Source organism: Malus sylvestris, chromosome 10, assembly GCF_916048215.2.
Source record: "Malus sylvestris chromosome 10, drMalSylv7.2, whole genome shotgun sequence".
NCBI lineage: Eukaryota > Viridiplantae > Streptophyta > Magnoliopsida > Rosales > Rosaceae > Malus > Malus sylvestris.
The window spans coordinates 42,811,603-42,825,517 of record NC_062269.1 but is presented as its reverse complement, the minus strand read 5'-3'; the positions used below and the strand labels follow the sequence as shown (position 1 = coordinate 42,825,517).

The window sequence follows — 13,915 nt, the reverse complement described above, 5'->3', positions numbered from 1 at the left end:
GAAACGGGAGGTGATTTTTATTGGATGTGAATGTAAATAACATGTGATGTGCACATGATATTAGATAGGAGTGTAAATGACATGTGTTGTGCACATGGGATTGGTAGCTTACTATTTAAGTCAATGTATTAGAAGAGTTTAAAGTGTGATTTTCCTTCCATGTATTGGTAGAGAATACAGAAATATAATTCTAGATCTTTGAGATTCATAGCTTCTTCTCTAAACCTTGCTTTTTCTCCTTTGTATAATCTGTGAGTTGTTCTTGATCTCTTCAGAATGTTAAGATGGTATCAAGAGCCAGCCTCCTGATTCATGTTTTTCGTTGCTCCGATTATTGCTAAGGTGATATCTTTCTTGTGAATTTCTGATTAGTTGTTGAAATTGGATTTTTTTTTTTTGGATTTTAAAGGCCGATGCCATACAAGAATGTTGTTTGAAGAATTTGTTGATGAATTGCCTCAAGGCCAATGCCAAAGGTGCTGATTGTTTCCTTGTAACTGCGTTGTGAATCTGAAGGCTAATGCCGATTATGTTGATGAATTAGTGAATTCTTGAAGTTCTTGATTGTTTAAGGCCGATGCCATATCTGAGTTTCTTTCATTCTTGATAATTTCTGAAGCATATATTGATTGCAGTTAAGTTTTCTTGAATTTTGTCATCTGGGTTTTTCTTACCGACATCAGATTGTCAATATTGTGCATTTGTTTCTATTGCTGGGTAATTGAAGATTGTTGTTGCTGATCATTATGTCGAATTATGTGAAGATTGAAAGCTTGATGGGTATGCTAACTATTAAGCTTACCGATGATAATTTCATAAAGTGGAATTTCCAGTTTTCGTCTGTTTTACGTGGCTATGATTTGTTTGATCATGTCACTGGTGAGTTTGTATGTCCTCCCAAATTTGTTCTCACTCATGAAGTAGGTGTTACTACGGAGATTAGTGCTGCTTATAAGGTATGGATTAAGACTGATATGGCTTTGTTGAGTCTTTTAATTGCAATCTTGAGTGATGATCCTATATAACATGTTGTTGGATGCAAAACTTCTAGAGAAGCTTGGATAGCTTTGCAAGATCGTTACTTGTATGTTTCTAGTGCGAGTGTCAATCATTTGAAGGCTGAGCTTCATACTTTACAAAAAAGATGGGATATTATTGATAAGTATTTGTTACAATTGAAAAGCATTAAGGATCAATTGCAGGTTGCAGGGGAAAAGGTCTCTGATAGTGATCTTATAATTGATACTCTCACTGGTTTACCTCCTGATTATGATACAATTCGCACTGTGATTTTAGCTAGAGATACCCTAATAACTTTGAAAGAGTTTCGAGCACAGTTAATTGGTACTGAAAAGACTATTGAGTCAAGGGTACATTCTCTAGTCCAAAGCATGGTTGCTATGTATGTCAATACCAATTCTTCCACTACTACTTCTGACAATAGTGGTTCATCTCCATTCTCGGACAATTCTAGTCCCTCTCCATTCTCGGGCAATTTTGGTTCTTCTTCTCAAGGATCATCTAATTTTGGGTATGGTTCTAATGGCATTGGTTCCTCACATAGTAATGGTGGTTATCCAAGTTATCAATTAAATGGTAATACTGCCTTTCCATATGCTGCTAATGGTAATAATGGATGGAGATTCTATAATACTAACAATTTCAGGCCAAGGGGCAATGGTGGCTATAAACCCAAGTTCAATAATTCAAGGAATGGATGGCAATCTTGGTCTGCGAATACTTCTAACAGATATGACCAGATTCCAGAGTGTCAAATTTGTTCTCGAAAGGGTCATGTTGCTATTACATGTCTCTATAGAAATGATACTAAAAATGGTCTGAATGTTCAAGAGTGTCAAATATGTGGAAAAATGGGTCATATTGCACTCAACTGTAGACATATAGCAAACTATGCTTATCAAGGCACTCAACCACCTCCTTCTTTGACTGCTAACTATGCATATCAAGGGTTTCCTTCTCCACTTGAAGTTTATGTGTATGCTTCTTCACCACAGTTCCATCACCAGTGTCATTTACGCAATATCCTTGGAGTGTATCTCCAATTCATCCTTCTAATATGTTTGCTATGAATGCACAAAGTTCTCCTGAAGTTGTAAATGGTGATTCATGGATCATTGACACCGGTGCATCTCATCATATGAGCCCTGATGTTAATGTTCTTACCCGGGTTATTCCATATGAAGGAAATGAGAAGATAATTGTTGGCAATGGTGCAAGTTTGGAAGTCAAACATATTGGCAATACTATTTTGCTTACTTAATCTCATGTTTTACATCTTAGAAATGTCTTACATGTGCCAATGCTTACTGTTAATCTTTTATCAGTTAAAAAGCTTTGCAAGGATAACCATAGCTGGTTTATTTGTGATGATGTCTAGTTCTTTGTGCAGGACAAGGCAACAGGGGCAGTCTTCCATCACGGAAAGAATAGCAAAGAAGAATTGTTCAGAATTCCAGTACATATGTTTCCTACATTGTTGAGTTCAGGTGGTGTTTCTTCTGCCTTTTTGGGACATACTATGCAAAAGTCTTTGTGGCATCAACGTTTGGGTCATCCATCTAATGAGATACTTGCTGTGATGCTTAAAGATTCTGATATAGTTTGTAGTCCAAATGAAAATGTAAAAGTCTGTTCTCATTGTATTTGTGGTAAGATGAGTCGATTACCATTTTTAGAAATGATTGATAAGATAGATATTCCATTTTACAAGATACATAGTAATGTTCGGGGACCTTCTCCGGTTCTTTATGTTGGAGGCTATAGATACTATGTTTATTTTCTAGATGAAGCCACTAGGTTTGTATAGATTTTTCCTCTCATAAATAAATCAAATGTTTCTGGTGCATTTGTTCAATTTTGTGCCTATGTTGCAAATCAATTTAATGCTAAGATAAAGGTTTTCCAATCTGATAGTGGTGGAGAGTTTTTGAATAGTTCCTTTAAGGATAATTTGGATAAGAATGGCATCCTGCATTATGTTTCTTGTCCATACACACCTCAGCAAAATGGCATGGTTGAGAAAAAGCATCGCCATTTGCTTGAAACAGCTATTACTCTTATGTCAGTTGCTCAATTGCCATACAAGTTCTAGTCTTATGCAGTTGTTCATGTTGCCTTCTTGATTAATCGAATGCCTTGTAAAGTGTTAAAATGACTTCTCCCTTTGAACAATTGTATGGCAAGAAACTTGCATTGTCTACTTTAAAGGTCTTTGGTTTAGCCATTTATCCTTACCTTTGACCTTACAATGCACACAAACTGCAATCTTGATATGTTTAATGCATCTTTCTGGGTTATTCAAATGGATATAAAGGTGCTCTTTGCTACAATCTGTTGACAGGAAAGCTTCTTATTTCTAAACATGTTTTGCATGATGAGAGTTCCTTTCCTTATATGGATATGGTTTGTTCTTTTTCTTAGAGTTCAATTCCATCACCTTCTTCTATGAATATTCGACCTTTGGTGGTGCAATTACCTAGTTCTACTAACAACTCTGAGGTTTCAATTAATACTATTGAGTCTCATAGTTTATCTTCCAGTTCATTAGCTCATCAACATCGATTTGTATCTACTACTAGTACAAGTACATCATCACCTACTAGTAATGATCCAGGATCTAGAACACATGCTACTCTTTCCGGTTTCAATTCCATGTTGCCTGTCCTTCAACCAAGCTCAGGTACAAGTTCAGTGTCTTCATAGGGCATTCAAACTCGATTACGAACATGCACCATTACTTGAAAGGATTATTCTACCCTCACTGCTTTGTTTCCTAAAGTTCATTCATTAACTCTAGAAGATGATGCTCATTTTTCAGGGGGTTTTACATTCCTTGCTGATATTCATGATGCTTCTAAACCATCAAGCTTCAAACAAGCTTCACAAATTCCACAGTGGCAGTTGACAATGCAAGAGGAGTTTGATGCTCTCCAATCTTAAGGTACTTGGATTCTTGTCCCTAATTCTGGAGATAAGAATGTTATAGGAAGTACATGGGTGTAGAAGCTTAAGAGGAATAGTGATGGCTCTATTTCTCGATTTAAGGCTCGGTTAGTAGCACAAGGATTTAGCCAAGAACAAGGTCTTGATTATACAGACACGTTTAGTCCAGTGGTTAGACACACTACAATGCGATTAATTTTAGCATTAGCTGCCACATACAAATGGGATCTTCGACAATTGGATGTTAAAAATGTGTTTTTACATGGGGAATTACAAGAAGAGGTTTATATGAAACAACCTCAAGGGTTTGTTGACTCTAGGTTTCCTACTCATATGTGTAAGCTTGTAAAATCATTGTATGGTTTAAAACAAGCTCCTCGAGCTTGGAATGAAAAATTCACTGGCTATCTACAAACTGTTGGTTTTGAAGCTTCTCTATCGGATTACAGTTTATTTGTGAAGACAGATGGTACTCATGTTATTATTTTACTTCTATATGTTGATGACATAATCATCACAGGCTCTAATTCTGAGTTGGTGTAATATGTGATTACTAATCTTAGTGAGGTCTTTGATTTGAAGGATATGGGGCATATAGCTTATTTTCTTGGTATTCAAATTACTTATAAGTCTAATGGGGATTTGTTTATCAACCAAGGGAAATATGCAAAAGATCTGATCCATAAGGCTGGTATGGTTGATTGTAAAAACTGTTACACCCCTTGTAAACCTCATAATCAGGTTTTAACTAGTGATGGTTCTTTGTTGTCTGATTCTACCTTGTATCGAAGCTTACTTGGGGGTCTCCAATACCTCACTTTCACTCGTCCTAATATAGCCTTTGCGGTTAATACAATGTGTCAATACATGAGTGCTCCAACTGATGTCCACTTTGCCAGGGTAAAACGAATCTTGCGATACTTGCAAGGTATAGTTCACTGTGGATTGACATACATTTCTGGTGGATCTTTATTTGTAAATGCTTATAGTGATTCTGATTGGGTGGCTGATTTAAACACTAGACGTTCTATTACTAGTTATGTGGTGTTCTTGGGAAATAATCCAATCTCTTGGCAATCAAAGAAGCAGTCTTCTGTTTCTAGGAGTTCCATAGAAGCTGAATATCGTGCCTTAGCTCATACAACTGCATACATTGCTTGGATCAGGTTACTTCTTAAAGATTTACATGTGTTTCTGCATTCTCTTCCAGTCCTTTATTGTGACAATCAGTCTGCAATTGCTCTCAACTTAAATCCTGTCTAGCATTCCAGGATCAAACATTTAGAAACTGACTTTCATTTGGCTCGTGAAAGGGTGCAAAAAAGAGACTTGTCAGTTCAGTACTTGTGTCCTAAAGATCAAATTGCAAATATTCTCACAAAGGATTTGCACGGACCTGATTTCTTAAGGCATTGTTTCAATCTTAAGTTAGGTTACCCTACTTAAGATTGAGATGTGTATTGGATGTGAATGTAAATAACATGTGATGTGCACATGATATTAGATAGGAGTGTAAATGACATGTACTGTGCACATGGGATTGGTAGCTTACTTTTTAAATCAATGTATTAGAAAAGTTTAAAGTGTGCTTTTACTTCCATGTATTGGTAGAGAATACAGAAATATAATTGCAGATCTTTGAGATTCATAGCTTCTTCTCTAACCCTTTCTTCTTCTTCTTTGTATAATCTGTGAGTTGTTCTTGATCTCTTCAGTGTGTTAAGAATTTTGTATAATGTGACTTTGAAAGTGTGTAGGAAGGGTAAGGATATGGAGAGATCAGAGAAGCTGTTCGACGAAATACTCCAGAGAGGTGTTAACCCCGATAATGTAACCTTTTCGACTATGATTAGTTGCTTTGGGATGTGTTCTTTGCTTGATAAGGCTGTGGAGTGGTTTGAGAAGATGCCTGGTTTTGGGTGTAATCTGGATAATGTTACCTATTTGGCTATGATTGACGCCTATGGACGAGCGGGTAAGGTTGAAATGGCTTTCAGTTTGTATGATCGGGCCAGGACTGAGAAGTGGCACATTGATCCAGTGACGTTTTCTACGTTGATCAAAATTCACGAGCAATCGAGGAATTTTGATGGGTGCTTGAATGTTTATGAGGAACTGAAAGCTATAGGGGCTAAGCCAAACTTGGTTATTTATAACACTTTGTTGGATGCTATGGGAAGAGCTAGGAGGCCTTGGCAGGCCAAGAAAATTTACCGAGAGATGATCAGCAAGGAGCTTTCACCAAATTGGGTAACCTATGCAAGTCTTTTAAGGGCCTATGGTAGAGCTCATTACCGTGATGATGCTCTTAATGTTTATAAAGAGATGAAGGAAAAGGGATTAGAGTTAAATGTAATTCTCTATAACACCCTTTTAGCTATGTGTGCTGATGTTGGTTACACCGACGAAGCCGTTGACATTTTTGAAGAAATGAAGAGTTCTGAAACACTGAAGCCTGACAGTTGGACATTTTCGTCCATGATTACCATATATTCCTGTAGCGTGGAAAGTCATAGAGGCAGAAACAACATTGAATGAGATGTTGGAAGCTGGTTTTTAGCCAAATATCTTTATTTTGACATCACTCATCCAATGTTAGGGTAAGGTAAAATGCACCGACGTTGTCAAGATATTCGATCAACTCCTAGAATTGGGTATAACACCAGATGAGCGCTTCTGTTATTGTCTCCTGAATGTGATGACTCAAACACCAAAGGAAGAACTTTGCAAGCTTGTGAATTGTATTGAGAGGGTTGATGAAAAACTAGGGTATGTGGTAAGACTTTTAGTGGAGAAGCAAGAAAGTAGTGAAAACTTCAAGAACGAAGCATCACAACTTGTTAACTCGATTGGTTCGGATGTAAAGAAGGCTTACTGCAATTGCCTGATTGATCTTTGTGTGAACCTCAATCTCTTGGAGAGAGCCTATGAGCTACTAGACTTGGGGATCACACTTAAGATATATATAGGCTTACAGTAAGGTCTTAGACCCAGTAGTCTTTGTATCTCAAGGGCCTCTCTCTTGGGGCAGCTTTGACTGCATTATATGTTTGGATCAATGACCTATCTCGAGTATTGGAATCCGGTGAGGAGTTTTTGCCGTTGCTTGGAATTAATAATGGACATGGGAAACATAAGTATTAAGACAAAGGTCTGGCGAGTGTATTTGAGTTGCATTTGAAGGAATCGAATGCTCTATTCCATGAGGCCTCACACAAGGCTGGCTAGTTTTTTACAACAAAAGTTGCAATCAAGTCATGGTTAGAGTCTAGAAGTTCATCTGAGTTAGTTACTGCTTAGATGTTGGGTTGTTTAGTTTACTGACAAAGCTCATCACACTGAAAATGTAATGTGAAACTGGTATTTGCTGCTTGTCAGTTCTCTATTTATATGTTTTTGGAATTCTCTATGGGCGTAGAGAACAATTTTGTACCATTAGAATTCAACTATGAAATCTTCTTTCATTAGTCTTACGAAGTTAGTGAAGTTCTTAGAAATCTTGCATCGTACTCAGTAGTAATGCTCTTGAAAGAGAAGGGACTCTTCCCCATTTTTCCTATTGTCCCTCCCTCTCTCTCTCTCTCTTTCTCTCTCTCTAGGACTCTCCCTCTCTCTTTTTAAATTTATAATCAATATATGTAGGATAGGACATCAGATGGGAACAAGGTCAATGATGTGATTTGAATAACATCATCGGTTAGAGCATAGCTGAATGAGTTTTAAGAAATCGAATAAGTGAAAAAGTCTAGTTTCCTTTTGTATGCTATGAAAATTTTGAAAATTCCTTATGATCAAAACCATTTGGGAGTCACTCCAACATGAGAATGATAGGAGGTACAAAACAAGTGTATTGTTGTAACTTCTGTTTCCATTCAAGCTATTAGAAAGGCCAATTGGCACCATCACTATGGTCGGCCCTAAGAATTTGAAGGCTCTAGGCGAGCTTTAAAAGTGGGGCTCTAGAATTATCGAACCCCCGACTCTTTGTACATTGATATGTAGAAGAAATAATTCGCTAATACATGAAAAAAAATGTATTTCTACATCAAATACTATTAAAAATTAATACTAAAACAAGAAAGATATATAAACATTAGATAATACATGTCTCTCATTTTTAGATGCAAATGTACTAATTGAGTTTACATAATCTAAATTGTTATTAGATTAGGCTTTCTAATTATATTTGGAAAAACAATACTTGTTTGGGGAGTCTTCATCATGTTTCGAACAAGAGATGGTAACCAAATAAATGCCTTCTTTTCCACTAGCCACCAAGTTTTTTGTGTTATCTGTCTTACTTTAAAAGTATTTATATACTAATACATACATATAAAAAAATTGGGGGCCCCTAGAAGTCGGTGGAATTAGGCGATCGCCTTACCCAGCTACCCTCAAGGTCGACCCTGACCGTCACAGACTGAAGTGACCTTAGATGCTTACTTTCTGAGGCTTATTTATGCTATCATAATTCTCAAGATACAGGGCACGTTCTTTGCTTGTGATAGAATCATGTAGACATTTCTCTACTCAATGGGACCAATATATGGGACACAACAACACCATTCAAATTTTAACGGGATCACAATGTAAAGAACCTCACTCTTTACGTTTCCCTACTCAATAGGAAGAGAAATCTATTAAAAGTCAAATAGAAACGTTTACATCTCTTCTACATATGAGATAGATGAGCAGGAATATGTTAACTTTCATGTGTTATGTATAGACACCGCTGATTAATCCCTTGTACAGTGCACTAAGACAATAAAATATGATTATTGGTTGCATGGTTTTATCATTTTCTGAGCCAGGAAGCTTCTCAAAATGTCAATTACCAAAAGGGTTTTGTGCGTTAAGATTAAGGGATTTCCTAGGTGGGCGTGGGTGGGTGTGTACTGTATTCGTTGCCAACATTGCTGGGTCAAGTCTGGTGACGAAAAATCTCAATTCCATTTTAAAACCACTTCTAATTTTGGGCTTCAATATTTCAGAATCGACCTAAATTCTTGCAAACTTAGGCCTGTGGTGGGTATATTGAAGCTGCTAAGTCCATTCGATTAGGGTGAGAAAACAGTGTCGGCAGAATTTCTCCCTTGCGCATGGGTTGCGTACAAGGGATTTAGCACTCATCACATCCGTTGGTTTTAAGGCCCTAGAGGTGGAAGGCTGGGATGGAAAATGATCCTCGTCGGATTCTTTTTCTAGGGATTCTAAGGATCGAGTGATCGTGACTGTTCATCATACATAGTGCGGTTCAGTTTTCGTGAGGTGCTATTTATATTTAATTTTAAATTTTAAATTTTGAAATGATTTCTAATTGCAGGATGTACGATGAACCGTCATAATCACGGGCTGAGATTTCATCTCCAAGACGTTATGTGTAGGCGATACGCACACCTGTGCACATCATAGGGACTAGGATTCTCTCCTCTCATTTTCCATCCACTTCCCTCTCCTCATCTCACATTCTCTATTTTGTCTTTCTTTTTATATGTAAAATTAACATAAAATGTTGACATGACTTAACCATGACCGTTCACTTCAAATAGGAGGGGAGGGAAGAGGAGGAAAAAAAAGAGGGAAGATAATCCTAGTCCCAGCATAGAGTGGCACAAAAAATTACGCAAAGTTACCTCTGCCTAATCTTTGTATTACGTATGTACTACTTGCACGACAGCGATCAAGACGAGATATCTAACAACCGATCCCGTGCATCCACAAAACAACGTAATTCAAAGACAAAAGTTGAGTTAAAAAGCATTCGATATGTCCAAAATGCAAAGCTTAGCAATATTGTATGCATGCAGAAGCAGGAAGCAGGAAGGAAAGTGAAATCAATTTTTAATGTATAAAATAAAATCAAGAGAGCCAAAGGACAACAAAACTATTATTATTAAATCATATTTCTTGATAAGCTGAGGTCACAAATATATATTACCCAATGATAACAAATTTTAATCGATCAAATAACAAGACAACGCACGTTGGTCTTGTATAAAGTAAAAAAGATTAATTGAACCGGTATACGTAGTATGTACATCATATTTCCACAATTTTGAACCCTAAATTGATCGGCACACATGCACGTTGCCTGAAGAATTTCCTATTTTTTGTGTTGCCACAATCCCAGAAGCCAGTTCGCAACCACAAAATATGAATAAGTAGCTAGCTAGGCAACATGATACACCAGCACACTACTTTTGACCATTGTTAGGGTGTGTAGTGTACTACCAAAAAGATGATTAAGTGAACGACTAATTAATTTAAATATCGTTGCACCTAATGTCCACTAATCTCATCCTCATTTCCCATGTCGGTTGTATCTAGGGATGGGCAACGATTATGGCCGGCGGGTAACCGCGATTATTTATCCATAACCGTTTATTTTCATACCCGCATAACCGTTTACCCGTTGGGTAATTGTCTAAACGGTTATACTCATACCCATAACCGTTTATAAACGGTTAACCATACCCATAACCGTGTACCCATTTAACCGTAACCGTTTAGTACCTATTTACCCATTTATCATTTTTAAACCCGTTTATCCTTTCTTTTTTACCATTTACTCATTTTTCACCCGTCTACGTGTTTTTTCAACAACTTGAAAATTAAAAAAGAAAATTTTGTCATAATTTTCTTTTTCTAACAATTAAACACCGTTATAGGTACATTCATCATACATTTCCGCATTTTAATTTTTTTAAGTCCTTATACTATTCCAATAATTGAAATAATATTTTACAGACAATATTTTTAACTGTTAGCAATGAAGATAATATTGTGAGAGTTTAGAGAGAGAGAGATTTAGTAAGAAAGTTTAGAGAGAGAGAAGAAATAAAATTGTGAATTATATTTCTGAATAATATTACACTTGGTATTATATATACCATCATTTACATATGTCCTCACTACTTATCTTAATAGCTAAGTAAAGTAAAACAAACTTATCACAACTTTACCTAACTACCCTTAACATCCCCCCTCAAACTAAGCTGAGGTAGCCGAAGTGAGAGTTTGTCACGGAGAAAAAGAAACCGATCCTTGGATAAAGCCTTAGTACATATGTCGGCAGTTTGATCCTGTGTACAGACAAAATGCACAGTGATGGAGTTGGCCAAAACTTTCTCACGAATAAAGTGATAATCAATCTCCACATGCTTGGTTCGAGCATGAAATGGAGGATTCTTAGCAAGAGAAAGAGCAGATATGTTATCACACCAAAGTTTAGGAGGGCACGGAAGCAGGAGACCAATATCAACTAACAGCTTGCAGATCCAAGTTAACTCAGCAGCAGTATTAGCTAAAGAACGATATTCCGCTTCAGTGGAGGATCGAGCAACAGTGGGTTGCTTCTTGGCACTCCAACTAATAAGAGAATCAACCAGAAAAATACAAAAACCACCTGTGGAACGCCGATCAATAGTGCAACCTGCCCAATCGGCATCGGAGAAACTATTAATACTGAGGGGTGCAGAGCATTTGGGAAACCAAAGACCAAGAGTAATCGTGCCCTTCAAGTATCTGAGAATACGCTTGACAACCTGAAGATGTGATTCCCGAGGAGTGTGCATGAACTGACATACGAGATTGACTGCAAAGGACAAATCGGGTCGGGTCCAGGTTAAGTATTGAAGACCGCCAACTAAGGATCTGTAGTCTTCAGGATTGGACAGTAAGGGAGAAGAATGATCCAAATTAGAAGTACTCAGAGGAGTAACACAAGGTTTAGCACCATCCATGTGTGCCTTGTTGAGAAGATCCAGAATATATTTAGTCTGATTGATGAAGATGCCCTGGGAAGATCGCTTGACTTCAATACCAAGAAAATAATGCAGGAGTCCCAAATCCTTAACAGGAAATAATGCACAGAGTTGAGAAATCACAGATTGACAAGCTGCAGAATCAGGGCCAGTGACCAGGATATCATCCACATAGACCAAGACATAAACCACGGAATCACCGTTCTTAACAAATAAAGAGTGATCATTGTTGGATCCGGAGAAACCAAGAGACTGTAATGCAGTTGTTAACTTGGCATACCAGGCTCGGGGAGCCTGTTTGAGACCATACAGGGACTTATGCAATTGACAGACATGATGGGGTTGAGTAGGATCTTCAAACCCGGGAGGTTGAACCATAAAAACAGACTCAGTGAGGGTGCCATGCAGAAAAGCATTACTCACATCCAACTGTTTGATAGACCAATCAAATTTAGCTGCAAGGGTTAAGAGAATGCGGATAGTGACTGGTTTGGCAACCGGACTGAATGTCTCATTGTAGTCTAAGCCCTGTTGCTGATGAAACCCCTTGGCAACCAGACGGGCTTTGTATCTGTCCACTGAGCCATCAGGTTTCCGTTTAATACGAAAAACCCATTTACAACCTACTAAATTCTGAGAGGAAGTAGGAGGAACCAAAGACCAGGTACCAGTTTGAAGAAGCGCATTGAACTCTTCCTGCATAGCTTGGCGCCAGGGTAAGTGTTTAGAGGCTTGAAGGTAGGTGGAAGGTGTGTAATCAAGAGATAAAGAGGATGAAAGAGGATGCTTAGTTGCTAGAAGAGCCTTCGGTTTAAAAATACCAGATTTTGATCGAGTGGTCATAGGATGAATATTAGGTAGAGAAGAGGGTGGTAAGGAATCTGGAGAAGAAGAAGGAGATGAGGAAAGGGAATCAGAGACAGGTAATGAGACAGGAGAGGAATGAGTAAATGTTAATGAGGTTGGGATGGAGGGGGAATTGAAAATAGATGGAACGGAAGAGGAAGGACGAACAGGAGGGGAAGAAGAATGAAAAGGAAATGTGGTTTCATCAAAGATAACATGGCGAGAAATATAAATTCGCCCAGTTTGAGCATCCAAACAACGATAACCTTTATGATTAAGGCTATAGCCTAAAAAGACACAAGCTTTGCTTCTCGGATCAAGTTTAGAGGAAGTGTAAGGTTGGAGCCAAGGATAACACCTACAACCGAAAACTTTCAAAGTTGTGTAATCTGGGGGTTTATGAAACAAGATTTCCCAAGGAGAGAGTTTACTACCAGTAGGCATGCGATTGATGAGATAAAGAGCCGTGGAGAATGATTCAACCCAATAAGAATGAGGTACTTGAGATGCTGTAAGAAGAGTCCGAGCAGTTTCGACTAAATGCTGGTGCTTTCTTTCAGCACACCCGTTTTGTTCTGGAGTATGAGGGCAGCTCAGTTGATGAGAGATCCCATGTGTCTTCAAGAAATCAGAAAATTGATGATTAACAAACTCTCCACCAGAATCAAATCGCAGAGTAATAACCTTGAAACCCAAGAGATTTTCAACCACAGATTTGAAGTGAACAAAGGTACTGAAAAGCTCAGATTTATATTGCAGTGGAAAGAACCATGAATACTTGGAAAAGTCATCAACCAATAGAAGATAATACCGAAATCCATTAACAGAAGAAACGGGCGCAGGACCCCATACATCAGTATGCAACAGCTTAAGAGGCTTAGTTGTTGTACAAGAGACAGAGGTAAATGGTTTGCGAGAACATTTGCCTAAAGCACAACTAGAGCATACAAATTTATGAATGTTGTTTATACCATATTTAGGGCCTCCGTATTTAGACCTCGTATAAATACTCGGAGGACTCAAATGTAATTATGCAATAAGGGAAGGGGCAAATGTGTAATAAGTGAGGAGTCCTTATTCTATAAAAGGACTCCTCATCTTCACAATTGAGAGGAGGCCAATCCTGAGAGGCCAATTCCTAGGCCTGAGATCCCCTCTCTCACCCTCAGAAACTCTCAGAAGCTCTCACCCTCTCCCTCTCTATTCCCTCAAATAAATACATAATCAGTGTGGACGTAGCCCAAACCTTGGGGTGAACCACGATAACTCTTGTGTCATTTACATTTCATGCAGATTCACGGTCGGATTTACGTTGTACCAAGACCATCCGGTTTTGTGCATCA

At 38.0% G+C, this 13,915-nt stretch overlaps 1 protein-coding gene across 1 annotated transcript; it reads left to right on the top strand.

The window, feature by feature from the left end:
- The first annotated feature begins 4,548 nt into the window (after positions 1-4,548).
- Positions 4,549-6,501, top strand: LOC126584597 (pentatricopeptide repeat-containing protein At4g16390, chloroplastic-like). Its single transcript, XM_050248922.1, has 2 exons — positions 4,549-5,129; positions 5,721-6,501. Exons 1-2 carry the CDS (start codon positions 4,549-4,551, stop codon positions 6,499-6,501), a joined length of 1,362 nt encoding a protein of 453 aa, XP_050104879.1.
- The last annotated feature ends 7,414 nt before the right edge of the window (positions 6,502-13,915 follow it).

Bases quoted from the DNA above. Each gene is read 5' to 3' on its own strand.
- LOC126584597 (XM_050248922.1), top strand. From the start codon at position 4,549: ATGGGGCATATAGCTTATTTTCTTGGTATTCAAATTACTTATAAGTCT. The intron at 5,130-5,720 runs GTTACTTCTTAA...GAAAGTGTGTAG, and splicing joins GCATACATTGCTTGGATCAG to GAAGGGTAAGGATATGGAGA.